Here is a 22,283-nt window from a genome sequence, read left to right on the forward strand (position 1 = left end):
CTCAACCAATAGTATTCAAGTGCCACTCCCCAGAACATGACTCAATCACTTTAGTGTGAGGGTCATGTGATGACAGGCATCGAGGTCAGGCCTCAAACCTGTGCCTCCTGTATGCAAAGCAATGCACTAGCCCTTTAAGCTATCTCCAGACCCATCTTTAAATAATTTAAAACAAATATACGTACTAGAGTCTCCATCTGATAATTCTATCATCACAGGCTTAAAGAGTTCTAAACCTGGGGGCCTGAGTGATAATACAGCAGGTACGGCATTTGCCTTGCATTTTTGCTTTGTACCAAGTGGCTGCTGGAGCAATAGCACAGCAGGTAAGGCGTTTGCCTTGCACGCAGTCAACATGGCTGACCCGAGTGCGATTCCTCCGCTTCTCTTGGAGAGCCTGGCAAGCTACCGAGAGTATCTCGCCCGCACAGCAGAGCCTGGCAAGCTCCCCGTGACGTATTCGATATGCCAAACACAGTAACAACAAAGTCTCTAATGGAGACGTTACTGGGCCCGCTCGAGCAAATCGATGATCAACGGGAGGGCCTTTTACTTACCAAGTGGCTGACCTGAGTTCGGTCCCTGGCATCCCATAGGGTCCCCAGAGTACCACCCAAGAGTGAATCCTGAGTGCAGAGTCAGGAGTAATCCCTGTGCATCGCTGGGTGTGACCCAAACACACACACACACACACACACACACACCCCTCCTGTTCATTTACTTATTTTTGACTTAGTGCTCATCTTAAGCATTGCTTTACTGGTAGTGCACACAAGGGTTTAGACAAAAGTACCTAAAGGTAGATATGCATCTTCCTTGTCAAATCCCTCCGTGTGTTAATCAGATGTGATTCTCCTTTGAGTCCATTTTTCCATCTAATGATTTTTATGTGACAAAGATAAAACAAAACTAAATCCAAATTTAAGGGAGGGTATACCTATAGCTATGCAGTCTTTAGAGAAGACAAAAATCTAATTGAGACAACCCAATCTATATCGAGTAGGGTTTGTCAAGCCCTTCCCATCGCAATGGGTAAAGGTAAAGGTAAAGGCCCTCCCGTTGATCGTCGATTTGCTCGAGCGGGCCCAGTAACGTCTCCATTGGAGACTTTGTTGTTACTGTGTCTGGCATATCGAATACTCTCGGTAGCTTGCCGGGCTCTCCGAGAGGGGCGGAGGAATCGAACTCGGGTCGGCCATGTTGGCCGCGTGTAAGGCGAACGCCCTACCCGCTGTGCTATCGCTCCAGCCCATCGCAATGGGTATATTTTCTTAAGTAGCTTTCAGCTAGGTCTCAGTTTCAATCCCTTCTATGATCCAGAGTCAAGGCCCTATCTCCAATCTGTATGCCCATTAATACTCAAATTCCTGAGGATCAGAGAGGTAGTACAGTGGGCAAGATGCTTGCCTTACCCATGGCTGACCTGGGTTCAATTCTCAACACAACAAATAGTCCCCTGAACCTGCCAGGGGTGAACCCTGAGTGCAGATCCAGGAGTATCCTCTGAGAACCAATGGATATGGCCCCCAAATAAAAACAGAGATCTGTGGTTACCAGATTAGTGAATGGTGCAGTTTTGCCTAAGCTCTGCTTTTGTTCGCTTAAGATTTTGGCTTCTGGGAACTACCTTTACTTTTGTGTGAATAAATCATTAATTTTGGGTGTAATGTGATATTACTCATCCAGCATCTCAATGTGTTAGCAGCAAGAAGGCTTTCAGATGCCTCATGATGATAGATGAAGAAACTACTACTTAAAAAGATCACAGGAAGGGCTGTTTAGTGGTTGAGTGCATGCATGCCTTACAAGTCTGAGAACCCGACTTGACAGCCATCAACCTCCATTCTCACACCAAAAGATTTCTGTATACTAAAATATCATCATGAACATACTGATTGAATACAGGTTCCACAGTAAGGTCATAGATATGAAAGATGACTTGAAGGGAGAATTTCCCATACTGGCTTTCAAGGCTGTTCTCCCCAGAAGAACAAATTCTGCTTACACACTTCTGAGATCATGAGTGAACCTCTGGAGATGATATGCTACTGCTTTAGTGTCGTCTATTGCGAGGTCAACTCTTTCACAAATGCTCCCTTTTTTGGGTACCTACTGGCTGTATAGCTATTCCAAGGGTCTTTGGCCAATATCCCTTATTTGGCTAATGCTGACACAGAGTAGGAGTGCATTTGCCGCAGGTTTCGAAGTCCTAGTTGCCAACTGGTTTGAAGCAACCCCAAGAGGACAGGACTGTGATGCTGAACTCGATGGAAGTAGATGGTGCAATCTATAAAACTCTCAGTTGCCTACTTGCTGGACTATGCAGTGAGCTCTGTGTAATCAGTTTCACAGCTTGGCAGGCTTAGAGGAAAGGATCTTCCAGAAGGCTGAGAAGTTCAATGCCAATAAGAGCAGTGTCATATGTGTTCTGTCCAATTAAGAGGACTCTTGCAAATCTAAGAAAAAAAGAACTATGTTCCATGATTTGACTGCTGTGTGCTAAGGGAGGCACAGAGAATGGGCAACTCTGTAAGAGTTCAGAAGTAAAGCTGACTTTCAAGTAACTAAAGACCTACTCTTCATTATCCCCCCCTCCCCAACCACACAACCCTTTTTTAAATTGAATCACCATAAATTACAGAGTTACGAAGGTATTTATGATTTGAGTTTTGGGCACATATTGTTCCAACACTAATCACTTCACCAGTGCCCACTACCCTCCACTAATGTCCTCAGTTTCCCTCCACCCCATCCCTACCTGCCTCTGTGGCAGATACCTTTTCCTTGTCCCAATTTCCCAGTGTTCCCTTCCCTAATTTATCTCCCTCACCACTGTCCCAGTGCCAAACTTCCTACTTAAGACCAGTTCTCCTGCTCCTTGTTTCTACAGGCATTAGGCACTTGACATTCCCCTATGAGGTTTCTTTATATCCCACATATGAGAGTTACTCTCCATTATTTTTAACACAGGTCCCAATTTCCTATTTGGTTTCTGAATACAAGGCCACTACTTCCATGGTACCGGAGAATCAGAGTCATTCTTCTCACATACCAATCTCCTGATCCTTGTCTGGGAAAACGCCAGGCTCTGGTTAACAATGACATTATTTTCAGCAGTCTCTATAGACCAGTCCTGCCATGTCCTCCTGATGACTACTTCTAGCAGCTTCTCACTTAGTCAGTCCTTTATTCTCAGGACTAGGGGTAGGGATTCCAGTGTATACAGTGATCAGAGGAGAAAGGGTAGACTCCTTGGTGAGAAAGCAGGCATTGCACTTTGGGCCTGAGTCAGCATCTCCTGGCCTCAGGTTCCCATACAACCGCCACCTACCTTTCCACAGCTGTTGGAGTCACACTGGACAAGGTAGGAGCACCTGGTGTAGCTTTGGACCGTTCAGTGAATCGGGAGTCAAATGCTTTCATAGGTTCGATCTTTGATGGGGTTGTTAACACAGAGGGCGATGATGCAGCAGGAGTCGAGGTAGCATTCATACTAGGATGGGGTGAAGAAGGGAGAGTAAGTTAAGCAAACCATCAAGGATATGGGAGTATTGTTAGCCTTACTTGAAACCAAGAAAAAGGAATACAATATCTAACTTACAATTTTTTTTTCTTTTTGGGTCATATCCGGTGATGCACAGGGGTTCCTCCTGGCTTTGCACTCAGGAATTACTTCTGGCAGTGCTCAGGGTACCATATGGGATGCTGGGGATCGAACCTAGGTCTGCCACATGCTAAGCAAATGCTCTACCTGCTGTACTATAGCTCCAGCCCCACAATATCTAACTTCTATTAATTTTAAGACAGGGGCCAGGTGGCTGGAGAGAGAGAGTATAGACGATAAGGTGCTTTCCCTGCATTTAGATGACTCTGGCCAGCATCCGATATGGTACCCCAAGACATGCAAGGAGTGATTCCTGGACACAGCTAAGTGGGGCCCCAAAACTAAAAACTAAAAAGACAAAACGGTAAGATGCTTGTCCCGAGTTTTAACCCCTGCACCCCATATAGTCCCCTGAACATCACCAGGAACAAATCCTGAGTGAAGAGCCAGCAGTGGACCAAATTAAAAAAAAAAGCAATCTGTTATTCTTCTTCATTGTTTTGTTTTTCTCAGCCACACCCAGTGATGCTCAGGGGTTACTCCTGGCTCTGCAATCAGGAATTACTCTTGGCAGTGCTTGGGGACATTATATGGGATATCGGGGATCAAACCCAGGTTGACCATGTGCAAAGCAAACATTCTACCTGCTGTACTATGACTCCAGTCCCGATTTTATTATTTTCAAGTTCTGAAATTCGGTTAAGTACAGCTTTCTGTGAAGGCAGTGAGCAAATCGATGCATACAGGTGCTACTGGACTGTTCTGAGAGCTTATGGGGATAGCGTAGAGCTTGGAAAATGGTTCTTACAGGTCTTTAACCTCATCATATAACTTGCATATACTTATATCCTCATCTTCATAATTTGCATATAGAACTGCCATCCCAAACCACCCCAAATGCCAGCTTTTTCCACATTAACACTGGGTTTAGAAACAAAGGCCCCACACTGGATTCTGAAATGACTGTCTCATGTATTTATGGGCGCAATTGGTGATGTTGGGGCCTACCCCAATAGTCGGGTTCAGGGGACTGGCTAGTGTCAAGTCAAAGCTCAAGTTTTCTTAACCATTTCCCTTGGTGTCAAGTGTCTTCCTGGTATCATCCTTAGGCACCACTTTCTGATATGGTTAGTCCCACCTCAATATCACAATTACTCATTCTTCATACTTTCCTCTAAAAATTCACCCTATAAAGCTATAGCTCTTGACTTCCAATCCAGGGAAAGGAGAGGAGTAAGCATGAGCTTGTCCTCTGCCAAGGTGTATTCCATATGCTGGATCTCAAAACCATATCCCTACCCACCTGAATCCCACATTAGGTGCTTGGCAAACATCCTGCAGAGTCCTCTCCTTCTCTCTTAAAAACTGCATGGCCAAAAATATCTCAGATATTTTTTATGGGCACAGAACCCACCTTTCTTCCCATCTTTCAGTAGGGCTCTGATCCAGCTGCTATCTCTAAATCCTTTCTCTGATAATTAGCTTGAATGGCTCTTTGTTTTTATTCATAATTATCTAGTCCTTTAAACATCTAGCTTGGTTTCCAGATAGTGATCAAAGACACCAGTACCCTAAGTGAGAACTATATTGTCTAGCTCCATCTGGGCTCTAGAACCCAAATACCCTGCTTGGGATACATTATGTCACCACATTCCTGATAGGAGACAGCAGAGGCAGTTTATATCAGCTAGCAGGCAGAGCTGACCCTGTAGCAGATGATATTTTCACTGGTCCTAAGATGGCATAATTTCTCTGGAAGTGAAATCCCCATGGCCCTGATGCATCAGACATTTACTTTATGAAGGTCCCCCTTCTAAAAAGCTTCTCCTCTGAAATCAGGCAACTCTGTTTCTCTTTTTACTGAAGGGACCAGAAAATATCCCTGAAACTGTGTCCAAACTTGAATCTTCCCCAGGTATAGGAGCACATGCCTAGTGCTCACTCACCTGTCTTTACTGACAGAGTCTCCCACAAGTCTGGTGCTGGCTGATGCCACAGGTTCTGTGGAAGGCTTTGAAGCGCCAAATGAGTTGTGAGTATTGGAGTCCAAAGTCAGTAGTTGCTGATTGCTATGAGAGGAGAGCATGGTGCCTGCCAGGGAGCCCGAGAGTGGGATGCTGTTAAAGAACGCTGTGGAGAAGTCCCTGTGTCAGCAAGAATGAAAGTCAGCTTCAGAAATCAAACATCATAACAGGCATTTTATATTTACTAAGTATTAACTTTTTTTCAGGACCCAAAGGCAGTTTATTTCATGGTAGAAAATTTGCCAGGTAGAAATTTAAAATCCACTATATTTAATATGTGATGAGCAGGTATTTTATGTACCATTACAAAAGAAAAACTTGCTACTAATTACAAAAGATAGATGAAAAACAGATGCAAAACGATTAAAAAATTCACCCTAATCACTGGAAAGAGTTAACTGTGCAAACTCTCCAAACTAGTTTGAAGCAACTCACAGGATGGTTCTCTCTTTCACCAAGGCCTGTATAAGTGTATCATCATTTACCTAACCAGCCTCTGTGGAACAACTGGGCTATTTCCAAGGTTTTTCTGTGACAATGCTGCAACAAGGCCAAAATAACTGCAGTGTTGAGGAGCCTGGCCAAACCTTCCACCACAGCCTCCTTCCTCTACCATGCATTCCCTTTGGAACTTTGGGAACTTCAGTCACTCCGAGGTTCAGGTTCTCATGGGCACCAGAGGAAGTGACAAAACCAACCTCATGAAGTCACCATCAGAACTAAAGTACTTAGTCAAGTATATATTTAAAACACATAGTAGATGCCTAGAGATGTTCATTATCGTATTGTCATTAACATCCGTTGCTCCACTTATTAATTTCCTAGGAGTGGACTTCGACAACAGATTATTCACTTAAATTTGCTGACAATTCCTTTTTAAAAAATCTTTGTTTGTTTTGATTTGGTGGATACACCTGGTGGTATCAGGGGTTACTCCTGACTCTGCACTCAGGAATTATTCCTGGCCATGTTCGGGGGACCATATTGAATGCCGGGGATTGAAAAAGTCTGTTGTATGCCAGGAAAGAGCCCTATATGCAGGACTTACTCTCCAGCCCACCTTTTAACAATTCTACCCCGTCTTGAAAGATTTAAATTACAAGTTTGAATGAGAATGCTTATTCACCCACTTTTACCAATGGCTTTATCAGATTTCTTGATATTTGAAAACCTGATAAATCATTGTCACTGTCCTCCCGTTGTTCATCGATTTGCTCGAACGGGCCCAGTAACATTGTGAGACTTGTTACTGTGTTTGGCATATCCGATACGTCACGGGTAGCTTGCCAGGCTTTGCCATGTGGACGAGATACCCTCGGTAGCTTGCCAGGCTCTCAAAAAGTAGTATACTTTAGCACAGCGGGTAGGATGTTTGGCCTTGTACGCGGCCGACTCGGGCTCGATTCCTCCGTCCCTCTTGGAGAGCCCGGCAAGCTACCGAGAGTATCCCACCCGCACGGCAGAGCGTGGCAAGCTCCCTGTGGCGTATTTGATACGCCTAAAACAGTAACAATAAGTCTCACAATGGAGACATTACTGGTGCCTGCTCAAGCAAATTGATGAACAATGGGAAGACAGTGCTATAGTGCTACTATCAGATTAATTTGCAATAATTTTTATTTTCATTTTATTTGAAGTTGAAAGTTTTCCTTTTGGGGCTGGAGTGGGTAGGGTGTTTGCCTTGATGTGGCCAACCTGGGTTCGATCCCCAGCATCCTGAACCCTGCTATAATATCTGGGTGTAACCTACAGCATGCCTTCAACTCAAGTGTCAATGTCAATTAGGGCCACTGTGTACAGAGCTTTGACAACAGTAGAAAGTTAGATTCAACTCCCTTACTTCCAGATTCTATGAAGCAAACTGGTTGAGACTGGTGAGGAGCATGATACTTTGACGATGATACCACTGGGGGTGCATACTTGGATGTGGTTTTATTAACACAAAACTGCAGCGCCAGCATTAACATGTTAAGAAAGTGCTACTTATCAATATAAGAAAGGAAGACATCCCCAGATGAGGGCAGAGAACTCAGTGAGAGATTAAGTACCCAGTGTCCAGCTGTGCTATGCAGAGAGGCGTGATTCTCCTCCGACCATCTGCTGTTCGAGTCTCAACTTGTTTCTTTAAAAGATTCTGGCAAAGTAAAGTAACAAAAATGAAGGGGAAAGTTATAATCAACTATCTTAAAATATCAAAACTAAGCTTCTAAATAACTGTATTCTAATTTTCCTTCCCATAGACTTTTGGTACAATTAACTAAGCTACCTACTTAAAGAACAAAAGTTTTCATCAGGACGCATGCTAAACTTACTGTACTATAAATGAGGTAAGAACAGAAAACTCCTCCTAGTTAAAGCAGCTCCAGCTCCTTCTTCTCTATCACAGTACTGTGAGCCTGGCCAAGTTCCCAGGGCAGAAGCATATGACATCCACCCAGACCACAGAGTTCAATGATGAAAATAATCAATGAGACCTATATTCATGACTCAAAGTCTTGATTTACAAAACTTTAATATTTTTAATCAGAATCCTTTCTTTCACTAAGGGGTTCAAAAACAAGGGTTCCTCTCAGTCACTTTGTCTGAATTATCCAAGAGAATTTTCATCTTCCTGTACAAGTTCCTACAACAATACTGAAAGTGTTGTAAACTCTCTAGGTGATTCCAACATTTCCTGCCCTTTTCCTGTTTTATCATCATCCACATTCCACTATTCTCAATGCTTTCAGAGGAAGAAAGGGGAAACCCACAGCTATCTCTTAAGGGCAGATCCTGAAAAATCACTGTTCTCAGTACCTAGAATTTCCTAGAAACCAAAGGAGGGAGGTTTGGAAGTTCTTTAAGAGATGATTTGGAACAAGGGGGTCTCTCATAATGGTGCTTGAAGCTCCATTACTACCTCATGCAGCAAATAGCAGTGGAAGTCAAGAGACCTTAAAGTGTTTATCCCTGAGTTCTACTTTAGGCTATATATGTATATGTATATATATATATATATATATATATATATATATACGTATATATATATAGTTCCCTACAACCTGTATTTGCTTGTTCTCATTCTGTCCCTACGTTTATGCCACGTACCCAGTACTAATGGTCTGAGCCCTCACCTTCCTGATGTCTTCAAGACTTTCACCATTGACAACACCGGCCACTGAGGCAGCTGAGCCTGTTTCTCTGGCAGTGCCACTCTTCTGGTCCAGCTGCTGCTGCTGTCTCCGCTGGTATTTGAGCATCTCAGGGTTCTCGATGACAGCTGTGGAGAGTTGGGCCTCGGTCATGATGGCCAAACTCTTACCATAAGTGGATTGGTGAATGCGGCTCTAAGGGAAGCAGAGAGAAGTACAACAAACCAGCTATAAACTGCTCTATGGTAGAGACTGCTCTGCAGTAGAGGAGTTGTAATGTGGACTCGCCTGACTTTCGGAGTGGAAAGGGCCCTGGACAGGGCTCCCAGAGTTCTAGATGCCAGCTCTCCATTGCCTCCCACTCTCTTTGGCGTGTTGCTGATTAGATGACTCTCGAGGAGTTTTATATCCTCATAGCCTCTTACATATGGATAGATGGGATTAATGTGAGTAACAAGAAAACATACCACATGGTTTGGGCAGAACAAAGGCAATGAAAATTTGTTGAACTAAAATGAAGAAGCTCTAGTAATCCAAACACTTTTTTTTTGGAAAACAAACACAAGATGCAAGCTTTCACTGCTTACATCTACGGCCATCAGCAGAAAGTAGCTAGAGTGTGCCAAGGGTGCGCTGATGCTATCTCTGAGAGCACAGAGGCCTGATACAGCAGACCTGAGTTTCCTCAACATGTCTGACTCATCTGAGCAAGTCTCTCCTTTCGTTTTCCCAAGTCTGATTAGTGCTCTGCCGTAAAGGACCAGAAGAACTTTCAAGAACAAGGACGGTATCCTCTGGACTCTGGAGGTTGTGTGGTGGGGACAGACTAATATAAGGATGTGCAAACATTGTGGAAGTCAGGAGGTTATCTCTCTCAGGGCAGACAAGAGGATGTTGCTTCGGCAGGGGAGAATTGCCTACCTGCTCTGGACTTTCACAGGGCTTCTTTCAGATAAATACATTTCAGAGTGCAAGCAAAGGCCTTTTTATAGAGATGGTAGGTTTCTAAGTTTGAAGTAGGTAAAGCAGAGCCTTTCTCAAAGCCTTTAAGAGGCACATTACCACAGTGTTCTGGGTATGGCACACAGGAAATGAGGCCTAAACCAAAGGTCTGGTTCATGCTTCTGTTCTTTTATCTAACGGGGTGAGGTTACATATGACCCTTGGCAAAAGGCCATACCATTTTTCGAGACTTAGTTATCTAACTGATGAAATACCTGTTATATAAAACATATTAAAAATGCATGGCCTGAACCAAACTGGAGAGCACAACAGGTAAGGCACGAGCCTTGCACATGGCTGATCTGGATTTGATGGCCGGCACCCCAGATAGTCCTCCAAGTCTGCAAGGAGTGAAACCTGAGAACAGCGCCAGGAATAAGCCTTGCACATCATCAGGTATGGCCCTCAAACAAAAACAAAACAAAACAGCATGGGAAGGCCAAAGGGATACTTCAGGGATTAATAAGGTCTTCTATGTGACAGACTCCAGTTCCATTCCTAGCACTGCAAATTGTTCCTGAGCACCACCAGGAGTGAGTATGGAGCTAGGAGTAAACCCTGGGCATAGTGCTGAGCGTGACCCCAAAACAAAAGAATAAATAAAACAAAGGATGGATCATATTTTATTATGTAAGTGATAAGAAGTGACCAGGGGCTGGAGAGATAGTACAGCAGATAGGGTGTTTCCTTGTACACATTTAATTGGGTTTGACATGCAGCATCCCATATGGTTGGTCCCCTAATCCCTGACAGGAATGATCTCTGAACATCTAGGAGTAAGCCCCGAGTATGGCGAGGCCAAACTCATAGTATAGGGATTAGTAAGGCCTTTCATGTGGCAGTATGCCCGAGCACTACCAGATGCAATGCACCACCCAAAACGAAGTCATTATTATTACTATGATTGCCACTCTGCGACAACTACATAGACATAAAACAAGAAAAATGAAAAAGGTCCTAGAAAGTCACTATTGCTCTCTCCCAAGATAATAATAATAACATCCCTTGTATGTGACTCATTTTCACTTCCAAAAGTGATGGCCACAAATGTTTTATTTTGGGGACTGGGGGCTCCCAAGAGATGCTCAAAAGACCTAGTGGCCCCTTCTCGTGATTTGTGGACAACCATATGAGTGGTTTAATGTGGGGACCCTAGGATTCAGTGTTGCTTGAATCCTGTAGTGCTGGGGAATACCCAGGTCAACTCTGAGGAGCATGGGGCCTCAAGGGCTGCACCCAGCAATGCTCTGAGAACTATGTGACATCAGGGACCAATTTGGAGTCGGCAGATGCAACATTCACCTTGATCCCATATTATATCTATGGCCCAGTAATGTTTTTGTTTTGTTTTGGAGGCACCTGGCGATGCTCAGGTGTTGGATATTAACCCTAAGTGTTTCCGTCATCATCAGTAAACTCCCAGAGAGGCTTACTGTGCTCTAGCTTGCTAGCATCCCTAATTTAGTCAAAGCTTATCTTTATCCTTTCCTTTGTGTTTCACTTCTCATTGTCTCAGCTCCCCAAGGCAGTCTTGATTACTTATAAGTCAAAACTTTCTGGTAATTCTGGAATTTGTATTTGTAAAGGTAAAAAAAGGTAAAGGCCCTCCCGTTGATCGTCGATTTGCTCGAGCGGGCCCAGTAACGTCTCCATTGGAGACTTTGTTGTTACTGTGTCTGGCATATCGAATACTCTCGGTAGCTTGCCGGGCTCTCCGAGAGGGGCGGAGGAATCGAACTCGGATCGGCCATGTTGGCCGCGTGTAAGGCGAACGCCCTACCCGCTGTGCTATCGCTCCAGCCTGTGTTTTGTATTTGAAGTGATGTGTATTTGTACCTACTTTTCTATTTCCCCTATAGACATTTTATATTTTACCATATAGCAATGTTCTCGGGTTCAACACAAAAAGACCGTTAATGCTATGCTCCTAATATTAGGGAGTTCACTGACTCTGAAATATGTCCTGGACATTGGTCATAAATATTTGACTCGGGCTTCAGTGGCTGTAGTTAACACCCCTAACACTCCAAAAGGGAGGTCCCACCACTGGACTGGCACGTACATGGGGTGAGTGGAAAAGCTACCCTGGCATCAAAATGGGACAGTCTAGAAAGAATATATGCAGTTTTAATGCAAGCTGTTATGACTTAAGAGACAGGACCCCCATGGTGAAGGACAAGCTGAACTGGCCTGAGGAGACTTAGTCTGGGATTTATAGTAAAAGCCTTGCTTGTTCTCAGAGTCCAGAGAACTAAGTTTTGGAATCTTTGTCTTTTACTGTGTTTATCCAAACAACTGCAAGTATTGATAAGAAGTAAACTTAATTGTTAAACATATACAATTAGAAGGAAAGACATAAGCAATGTAGATGTCCCTGGGAGGCAAGAGTTTCTCCCCTAGAGATTGACTCTGTCAAATGTTTTATCTTTGTAAAAGAGCAATCACACCTAGGTGCTATACCTCAACCCTCCCCCCCCTCCCCGCAGATGTTCTGTAAGTATGCTTGCAGCTCTGCATTAAATGGGCCATTTTCACCATTAGTCTGTGGTCCCCCATCTCTCTGTCTCTTTACTGGGGAGGATGGGAGGCAGTCAGGACACCGAACACAGCACCCACACATTTTGTGAACTCACACTCAAGGAAAACTCCTGGCTCTGCACTCAGGATCATATGAGATGCTGGGGATTCAACCCAGTGTGTAAGACACACTGCTGCATTATCACTCCAGCCTCTAGCCCAGTAATATTATTTTTAATTCCAGAACTGATTTCTGACATAATTTTTAAAGAAATCAATTTTTGCAAGAATTATAATCTATACCAGGGGAAATTCCAAATAATACTTAAACAACATGTGTATACAAAAAAAGGATTCAATTAAAAGAGCTATTGTGACTATTTCTGTGACTCTAGAGTATGTGTAGCCCGCTGGCCACATACCAGTGATACGGGTGTTTTCCTACCTTTTCTTCTTCACTCAGTGGATCTCCAAGCTCATCCTGGGAGAAGTCTAGGAAGGCCACAGACCCATCCATGGAGCACACCAAGATGCCTAGTCCATTCAGAGTCCTGAAAGAGACTGTGGTCAGTAGTCTGGGAGCAAATGCCTGTAGAGTTCATGCACATCTCAGGGTGGGATTAGAGGAACAGCAGGGTAAGGGTCTAAGGTATAGAGGCTGAAAACCTCTGGTTCTCTTCCATGGCTTGATGGCAGGGGGAACTGCATGACAAATGCATTACAGAGGGTTCTGCACTCTATGGTTCTAAGCACATGTACAAACCATCTCTACTTCTCATGATATATGAATTTCATTTTTGTTTTTGGTACAATTAAAAAATAAACTTAGGAAATAGGGATATCGCTCAGTGATATAGCACTTGCCTTGCATACATAAGGCCCTGTATTTAGTCCCTGACAAAAACTTGAGAGAGTGTATATTTAAATGAGGTCACTGAGAAGCAGAAAATATATCTCCACATCTATGCTAATTTGATTCACATGATAATAATGAAGAAGAACTAGGATCACAGTGTCCTCCTTTTCCTTGACAAAAACGAGTGTCTGAGTAGGGATTTTCCAGTGACAAATGGAGCACAGTAGCAGACACTCTCCACACAGAAGGCACTGTCCTTTAATGAGTCACGTACAAACAGCATGGGACCAACTGGTGAGGTGGTCTTTGTGGCCTCCCCACTCATATCCAGAAGGCCTTGTATTCCAATTCATGGCTTATCCTTTTCTAGCTTATGCAACATAACAAGAGTCCATCTTACCAGGAAATATCCATGATGGATTTGTCAAACAGCTCATGGATGACAACCAAAGGTCGTTTTAGACATGTGAGCTGAAAGAAAAGCAGCACCAAAAATTAAAGTCTAAAAACCCCTCTTTGTCCTCTCAGTTAACACTACTAGCCCCAGAATCTTTAGGTGATGTTTTTGCTGATACAGAGAGTCAAGTCATTCCAACTTTACTCAAATAGCAATCACTAAATTCCAAACTCCGATAACCAAAGCTTGCCCAGACAATATATAATGGAGTCATAACCCACACTGGTGGGAATTGCAGGGGAGACTATGTTACACAAACAATGAGCAAGTGAGAAAAGGTTTCTGGAAGGGACATGATTTGAAGAGAGGAATAGCATGGAAATCAGAGATCTATAATACGGGATAGGACAACATGGCCTGGGCTGCGATAAAAGTAAAGGAAGTTACCATGTAAAGAAAACTGCCTCTGAGAGAAGCCAACAGATCTCAGGGTCCAAGTAGTTCTGGTATATATTGGTCCAAGGCTTGGGGTAACTGGCTACATATACAGGCAAATTTTATAAAGAGTGTAAGGATTGTCAAGAAACACACAGAGCCAGTTTAAGCTGAGCTTAATCTGGACATAATCAGTGGAGGTCTAACTACAAAGCACCCATTTTCCAACCATACCTGGTTGGTAAAACCTCAGACGCAGAACCTGTGGCTAAGGATGATGGTTGTAAAAAGGTCTTTTTTTAAAAAAAAGCAAACAGAACATGTCAGCTTTGATCCCAATCACTGAGAACATTTCTTGGTGTGGACATAACTGGCTTTTCCTAAGGGTTAGGACAGCTTCTCCTGGTTGGGTCCAGACATCAGGGCTTCCTTCTGGGGTGATGGGAGGGCCAAGCATAGGGTAGAAACACACATGAAATACCACCAGAAGTTGAGGTCTCTCCTCTTCCAGGCCTCCAATCCCTACCAGCATGCACCCTACATTACATCCCACACCCTTGCCTGCAAGATCAGCAACAATTCGTGGCAGAGGCTTACCCAGACAGAGAGAGACCGGTCTTTGCTGCCGACAGCACAGCAGCAGTATGGACAGCTGGGCTTTGCAGAACTCCCATTTTTCTGCTTCTTTTTGAAGATTTTTGGGTTAAATTTCTAAAGTCAAATAAAAATATTAAATAAGCATTAAGAAAGTTCAAGTTTTACAATCTCAGCCCACTGCTGGGAACTTAGGCCTGTACTATTTCATTTTTACAACTAGCTTAAGGAGATATTTTGTTAAGGATAAAATGAAGACTCGGTGGTGCCAGAAAATGAAAGCACTACCTATTATCAGATGAATAGGTGGTGAGATGTAGATGTGAAGCATGTGAAGCTAGCCCTCTACTCCTGGACCTACCCTCTATACCTGGACCGGCAGCCAGACCAATAGATCTGGCCTTTGAAATTGGTCCTCTGAATGCCTTCTGGTCAGGGTATCTCTAGGGCCTGACCTGACCTTCAGGAACAATATCCTAAGGGAACACAAGAGGGTCATCAGGAGAGGTCTGTTCCATTAATCACTTCCCTGCTCAGTTAAAGCTGTTTAGGACTAGGCTGCCTGGCATACCTCACTTAGCCAGGGATGATGGTTCCTTCATGGTAAGATCAGGCCAGAGTGCCACCCACAGTGAAAGCTGCACTTTACTTCTGGAAGATGGGAAGCTACACAGAGCTTAATATCATTTCCTTGGATTGATAGGCATGAGAAGACTTAACTCACACTTGAAAACCAAAACTGTTCACAACACCCAAAAGGAGAGAGAAAGCAAAAGGGAATGCCCTGCCACAGAGGCAGAGTGGGGAGGGGGGGATGGGGTGGGGGTGGTGGGAGGGATATTGGGATCACTGGTGGTGGAGAATATGCACTCGTGGAGGGATGGGTACTCGATCACTCTATGGCTTAAAGTAAGCATAAAAGTTTGTAAGTCTGTACCTCGCAGTGATTCATTAAAAGAATAAGTAAACCAAAACTGTTCAAGAATTCTAGTCTGGTGTCAGGCAGTCCAGATGGGGTCCAATACTAGAGACTAGGAAGAAATGGTCAGGGCAACACAGAGAACTGAGAACATGAACTCTGAAGGTGTGAATCCTCAGTTGTAGTCTCTACTCCTGCTCAGCTGGAGGTAAGGCCATCAACCAGAGCTGCTCTTATAGAGGTTGTAAGGGTCACTTGAGTCAAGCGGAGGCACTGGGCTATGTATGAAAACGCTACTGTAATGCTACTGTAGCAAGGTCTTGACTACACAAAGAATACAACAGAAATAGTATTTTAATGGTAATCTATTTATGCTTTATTTTATGGTATGTATCAATTTAATATCAATTTAAACAGTGAGAAAGGTGAATACATTTTAAACATGACAGATAAGCCTGGATTTTTAATCAACCTAAGCCTATCCTCCTAGTTATTATACTAGGAGTTATTGGTCACCAGTGTTGAGAAAATACTCATAGGTATTTTGCTACTATCCAAGAACTTGCCTTGGACAGCACACTCATTAATGTAAGAATCTAGGGTGACAAAAGGCAGTGACCAGATACTCTGTGCAGCCAAGAAGATCATCAGAACCGCCCACCCCAACATGTTAGGGTCAGGCAGCAGCACCAGACTCAAGGTGAGTACTCCTGTGACCTGTAGAATAGTCTTAGAGCCATACCTACTCACTGCTGGGCTGTTAACATGTGCTCACATCATAACTCTGGAGTGTAGCAAGTAAGCCACTTATTGGGTCTCCCATGCTTTTAAGCCCCAGTGAGCAGCTCAGAACAGTACAAAATTACAATGTCCCTAATCAGTATTATTTTGGTAATGTTAGTTTTTAAATACCGGACACTTAAGTATTTAAACTAAAACAAGAATCTCAATGACTCAGAGCCCATCACTTCAGTCCCACATGATGACTCAGCATTGGGAACTATGGCACTTCCCAGGCTCCTAGCGTTCCAGTCATGAGCATGCCCATATCCAATCACCCTGGGGCCAACTACACTTACCACAACAGTCACAGCTTTCCGGTGCCCAACAAAATCCATGTTGGTCTTCCAGCCTTCCCGTTCAATAATTTGTGCAGTGGGTCCAGAATTGTTCATGGCATGGGCAGATACCAGATAGTGCCCATCAGGTGACCAGCTAAGCCGCAATACATGGGTTGTTCCTCCACACTGAAAGATATTTGTGCTTTAAAGATCAAGGTCAACACTATGACTGAAATTCTGGCATCAAGAATAAAGTAGAGGTCTAGGGAAATAGCTTATAGGGCTGGAGTATGTGCATTGCATGAGGAAGCACCAGGTTCAATTCAATCTCCTGTACCATATGGTCCCCATGGCACTACTGGGAGTGATCCCTGAGTATCAAACCAGTAGTAGCCCTATAGAACCATCAGTGTGGCCCACCCCCTCCTGAAAAAAAAATAAAGGGGAACTGATTCACAAATGTGACTGTGTGACTGTGGAGCACACATTCAAGCTTCTGACTATACTGAATTGTAACCTGTTTCTCCAAATGTCACTGTCACTGTCCTCCCGTTGTTCATCGATTTGCTCGAGTGGGCCCAGTAACGTCTCCATATTGAGACTTGTTGTTACTCTGTTTGGCATATTGAATATGTCACAGATAGCTTGCCAGGCTCTGCTGTGCGGGCAAGATACTCTTGATAGCTTGCCGAGCTCTCCGAGAGGGGCGGAGGAGTCGAACCCGGCTCGGCCAGGCTGGCTGCGTGCAAGGCAAACGCCATACCGCTGTGCTATTGCTTCAGCCCTCTCCAAATGATCCAATGAAAAGGTTCTGTCAGGACCGGAGTGGCAGTATATCAGGTAGGGTGCTTGCCTGGCACATGACTGACCCAGGTTCTATCCCCGGCACCCTGCCAAAAGTGATCCTAGAATACAGAGCCAAGAGTAAACCCTAAGCACCACTGGGTGTGCCCAAAAGCCAAACAACAAACACCCACCTTGCCCCCCTATAAAAAAGATTCTGTCAGATACTGCTGAGATATCTGGCATCTGACATTATCCAGATGAGCTGAACTGCTGGGATAGGCCCCAACAGGAAACTGAGACATTATCCCCTTTAAATGTTAACTCTGTATGAAAAGTCTATCTGGTCATGGCCCCTTTTTTCTGCCTAACACCTGCAAAATCTACCACATGTGTTGTACAGACCATTACTTTAATAGAGCAAAGCTGACCTGCAGTGATAGTACAGTGTGTAGGTCATTGCCTTGCATGTGACCAACCTGGATTCAATCCCGGGTACTCCGCAGATAGGAGTTAGCCCTAAGCACTGCCAGGTGTGGCCTGAAAACTAAAATAAATAAATAATAACAACAGAAAAAGTAATTGTTAAGCCTGCATACAGGTTTAATTGTTAAGTCTCTCAAGGCTGTCTTTTCACCCAAAGCCTGTGATACAATAAATATCAGGTAAATTCCATAAAATCCACAAAATGCACAACAGTAAGGTACTATTCCCTTGACTCGAACTAGAGCAGAAGTAGGTCATTCATTCAAATTATTCCTTCTGCAAAGTGAGGTGATATGAGCTAAACACTAACCCACTCTGAAATTCAGTATCAGTCAGGACAACCCTAAAGATTAAGGGGCTCAGAAGAGCTGGAAAGATAGTACAGTGGGTAAGAAGCTTGCCTTTCATGCGCTCAACATTGGTTCAATCGTTGGCATCCCATAAATGGTCCCACAGCACCGCCAGGAGTAATTCCTGAGTGCAGAGCCAGGAGTAACCCCTGGGCAACATCACGTGTGACCCAAAAACTTAAAACAAAAACCGAAAAAACAATCAAAGGTTAAGGGGTTAGGAACCTAGTCTCAAAGCTACATAGTAGGGCAGCATAAAGCAAGGCTCGAGTGTCAAAACATAACTTGACTTCCAGCTGGGCCCTAGACCCAGGCAGGACGAGCCCACCTGGGAGGCTGGATAATTATAAAAGCTTTGCTGGGATTCCAAGCCCTTAAGCCCATTTTTTGCTGCTCCAAAAGCCCATCTCGAATGCCCCCACTGTCTTGAAGTCAGATCTTAGAGGAGCTGTAAAAGGTATGAGCCCACAACTCTGTACTAGGATAGAGCCAGGGAAGGCGGGTATAAGTAAGATGAACTTGCATTGATGTGCCTAGCTAGAGATAACTTAGTATGTGATTTCCACTTTCTCTTTTTATGGTTTTTGGGCCACCCAGTGATGCTCCGGCAGAGCCTGGCAAGCTACCCATGATGTATTCGATATGCCAAACACAGTAACAAAGTCTCCAATGGAGACGTTACTGGGCCCGCTCGACCAAATCGATGAACAACAGGAGGACAGTGACAGTGAGAGTGAGAGTGATGCTCAGGGGTTATCCCTGGCTCTGCATTCAGGAATGATCCCTGGTGCTGCTTGGGGAACCATATAGGATGCCGGGGATTGAATGTGAGTCAGCTGCAAGCAAGGCAAATGCCATACCTGCTATACTATGGCTCTGGCCCCAGGTGTTTTGTTTTGTTTGTTTTGTTTTGGGGCCACATCTGATGGTGCTCAGGACTTACTCCTAGCTCAGTGTTCAGGGGACAACGTGGAATGCCAGGGAACAGACCTGTGTGCAAGGCAAATACCCTACTTACTGAATTATCTCTCTGGCCACTGATTTTTACTTTCTACAGCTAGTCCTGACCAGTGGGCAAATGTCTATTCTTTGTGCAAAATTCAACTCACACCTCTTCCTCTGAGAAGCTACAACTCGTAACTTACGTCACCGTCTTTCTCCCCTGTCTTTAAGCTTCAAAGGAGACTCTATCTTAGTAAACTTTCATTTCCTGTAACCAGTATAGATTTACAGAGAGTAGGCATTCAACATTTAATAAATAATGGTGACAATGAGCACTGATCCCATATGAAATGAGAATTCAGGTAACTGAAGAGACAGTAAGATACACAGGTCACTCTTGTTCAACTGACCTCCATATGTTTTGCAAATTATACTGCCAACTCTAAAAAGGCCCAAAACAGTTTTATCCATCTCTGTGGCAGTTAGCTGTATGACACAATGGTGTGGGGATATCTCCAAGGCTTTAAAAGCCTATAAATTGTTTTCAATTCAAAGTGGCACACGACAGTGTTGGAGAAATGGGAAGATTTTCATTGTCTGATCCTCAGTGTTCTAGAAAACCCTGACCAGGTCTTGTACACTCCATTCACCCACTAGGTCAGGAAACTGCTTTGTGCACCAAGGCCAAAGGCTGTCAAGTGCACTCTCTAGGTAGTCTTATTACCTCATCGAAAGGTTTGGTGATGCTGGTCTCCAACTGCCAGTCTAGTGTCCTCCATACCTTGAGGCTGCGGTCATCGGCTTGAGAGGCAATGTATTTACCAACAGGGTCCCAAGTCAGCCCTTTAACCAAGCCAGAATGACCTCTCAGGGTAGCTAGAATTTCTATGAAGAAAAACAATAAATTGGCAAGGTGTTATGAAGAGGATAGTAATGACTTCATACAGAAACATGAGCTGCAATCCATGGGCCCTGGAATTGCTAGCCAAGGAAAGAAACTTCAGGAGATTCCTTTTTCCAGCCCCACTCCGTAGATCTACTCAGTAGATCTACTGAGGCAAAAGCAACCTGCAGAAATGAAGAAGACAGGCTCCTCGATTTCCCCGCAGCTAAAACTTGTTAAGTTGTCTCTGAAGAAGCGGGCACCAAGGGCTTGCTTACATTTTGCTCAGAGCTGAATTCAGCAGAGTCAGCAGCCATTGACTCTGCGTTCCCTGTTCAGGTCAAAAGTCTATGACTATTCCAGGTGTGACCACACTTCTGATATAAACCCTTCTGGTTAAAGAGTAGGCATGATGGGTCAGGAGACTGGGTACTAGGTAGTGAGTTCCCTGTAAGTCACCACTGAGGATAAAGGTGTGTGAGACACCACCTCCTAGATACCAGTAATCCAAATGACACTGGTGAGTCTCTAAACCTAACCCTCTGAAGCCAGATCCAATGTCCCAACAAACAAATGAACTGAATCCAGATGGTATATCTGAAGGATAGTACATTTCAGCTCGGAGAAAAAGCTGCCTCAGATACCAAGCAGGGTTATGGAAAGTAGTTTCCTAGCTATAAATAGCAGAGCCATGGCAGATTATGCTATGGTGATTTTAAACATCTTAAGAAAAATTAATCTATTACAACTGGATTTGTCAGCCTGCATCTCCAGAGCTTCACAGAGGAGAAGACCACTGTGCTGAGAACAGAGCCCAGCAGGGAGAAGGCATCCTCAGCAGCGAGTGTGTGTGTTAACTGGGGGTCAGTAGGAAGTTGTCAGGGTCCAAAGACAGGTGAAAGCACAATATGCATGGAGCTGCTGAGGCACACTGAGTACAAATTGAGCAGAGGCCCCAAACCCAACTGTTTATGTACCAACCCTCATAAACTGTGTCACATCCATGCCTGTAATTGGTTACTTAAAATTTTTATTATTTTTTAAATTTTATCTTAGGCACTGTTGTTGACAATACTGTTAATGATAGGGGTCTATGCAAAACACAATCCCTTACCACAACCTCCTCTAGAGTGTTCACTTCCCACCATACTGTCCAGTGTCTAATTAATTTCTAGTAATTAAGAAAACTAGAACTGAGTTCCTAACAAGACTCAGGAATCCCAGTTCACTGCGAGACACTACCTGACACTAGCCAAAGGAGAAAGCCCAGCCTGCTAAGGTATCGACAGACCTGGGAACTTCACAGCATTCCAGATGACAACGGTGTTATCGACACTGCATGAAGCCAGCCAGGCATCGTGGGGAGACCATGCTACATCCATCACATCTGGAAGACAAAACTGGAGGTGAGTCTTTTACTTGTTGTATAAATTGGTAATAGGGACACACAGCACCACTCCTTTCTGCCAGCTATGCAAGCAGTACCTGGTATTCTCATGTCTAAGGAGACTTTACCAAGGACTATCATAAGACCTTTTAATTTTAAACCAATCTAGAAAATGACCCACACTAATTTCCGCCCACCCTCCATGAATGTAATGCTTGATAATAATTTTTTTTTCTGGGTCACACCCGGCGATGCACAGGGGTTACTCCTGGCTCTGCACTCAGAAATCACTCCTGGCAGTGCTCGGGGGACCATATAGGATGCTGGGGATTGAACCTGGGTCTGCCATGTGCAAGGCAAATGCCCTACCCACTGTACTATCGATTCAGCCCGGTAATAAAGTTTTAAAGCCTGCAACTGGCCCCACTACCTCACTCCATCCATTTACAGACCAATCCACTGAGGATACATGACACCTACTTGCTGCAATTCTGGCTCTGACAACTACTGAGCCTGAGGCTCTTAGCTGGCTTCTCAGTCCCACTATATTTGCACCTCCAAACTTAACTTGGCCTCCCCCGCCCCCACTTTTTGGGTCACACCCAGCAATGCACAGGGGTTACTCCTGGCTTTGCACTCAGGAATTACTCCTGGCTGTGCTCGGGGGACTATAAGGGATGCTGGAAATCAAACCCAGGTTGGCCACATTCAAGGCAAATGCCCTACCTGCTATGCTATCGCTCCAGCCTCCCTCACTTTTAATATTTTTTTAATTAGCTGGGCCTTCTTTAGAGAGTTCTCTGATCAAATGCCTTAGTAGAATGCATGAAGTCAGTGCTCAAAAGTGCTAACTTACTGAATATTCAGGTCCTACTACTCACAAGTTGAATTTCATCTCAAATATCCTTCCTG

At 44.1% G+C, this 22,283-nt stretch overlaps 1 protein-coding gene across 3 annotated transcripts in view; it reads right to left on the minus strand.

Moving 5' to 3' along the window:
- Positions 1–22,283, minus strand: part of LOC130029577 (protein HIRA) — a 95,698-nt gene that overhangs the window by 37,285 nt on the left and 36,130 nt on the right. For all 3 annotated transcript variants that reach the window (XM_056120560.1, XM_056120562.1, XM_056120561.1), the window contains 10 exons: positions 21,276–21,371; positions 19,826–19,986; positions 16,559–16,726; positions 14,564–14,677; positions 13,535–13,605; positions 12,724–12,829; positions 8,742–8,954; positions 7,677–7,762; positions 5,551–5,748; positions 3,332–3,493 (listed from right to left, as the gene is read on the minus strand). In XM_056120560.1, the coding sequence (XP_055976535.1) occupies positions 3,332–3,493; positions 5,551–5,748; positions 7,677–7,762; positions 8,742–8,954; positions 12,724–12,829; positions 13,535–13,605; positions 14,564–14,677; positions 16,559–16,726; positions 19,826–19,986; positions 21,276–21,371 (1,375 nt within the window). The remainder of the gene's footprint in view (positions 1–3,331; positions 3,494–5,550; positions 5,749–7,676; positions 7,763–8,741; positions 8,955–12,723; positions 12,830–13,534; positions 13,606–14,563; positions 14,678–16,558; positions 16,727–19,825; positions 19,987–21,275; positions 21,372–22,283) is intronic.

The sequence above is a fragment of the Sorex fumeus genome, unplaced genomic scaffold, assembly GCF_029834395.1.
Source record: "Sorex fumeus unplaced genomic scaffold, SorFum_2.1 ptg000043l, whole genome shotgun sequence".
Taxonomy (NCBI): domain Eukaryota; kingdom Metazoa; phylum Chordata; class Mammalia; order Eulipotyphla; family Soricidae; genus Sorex; species Sorex fumeus.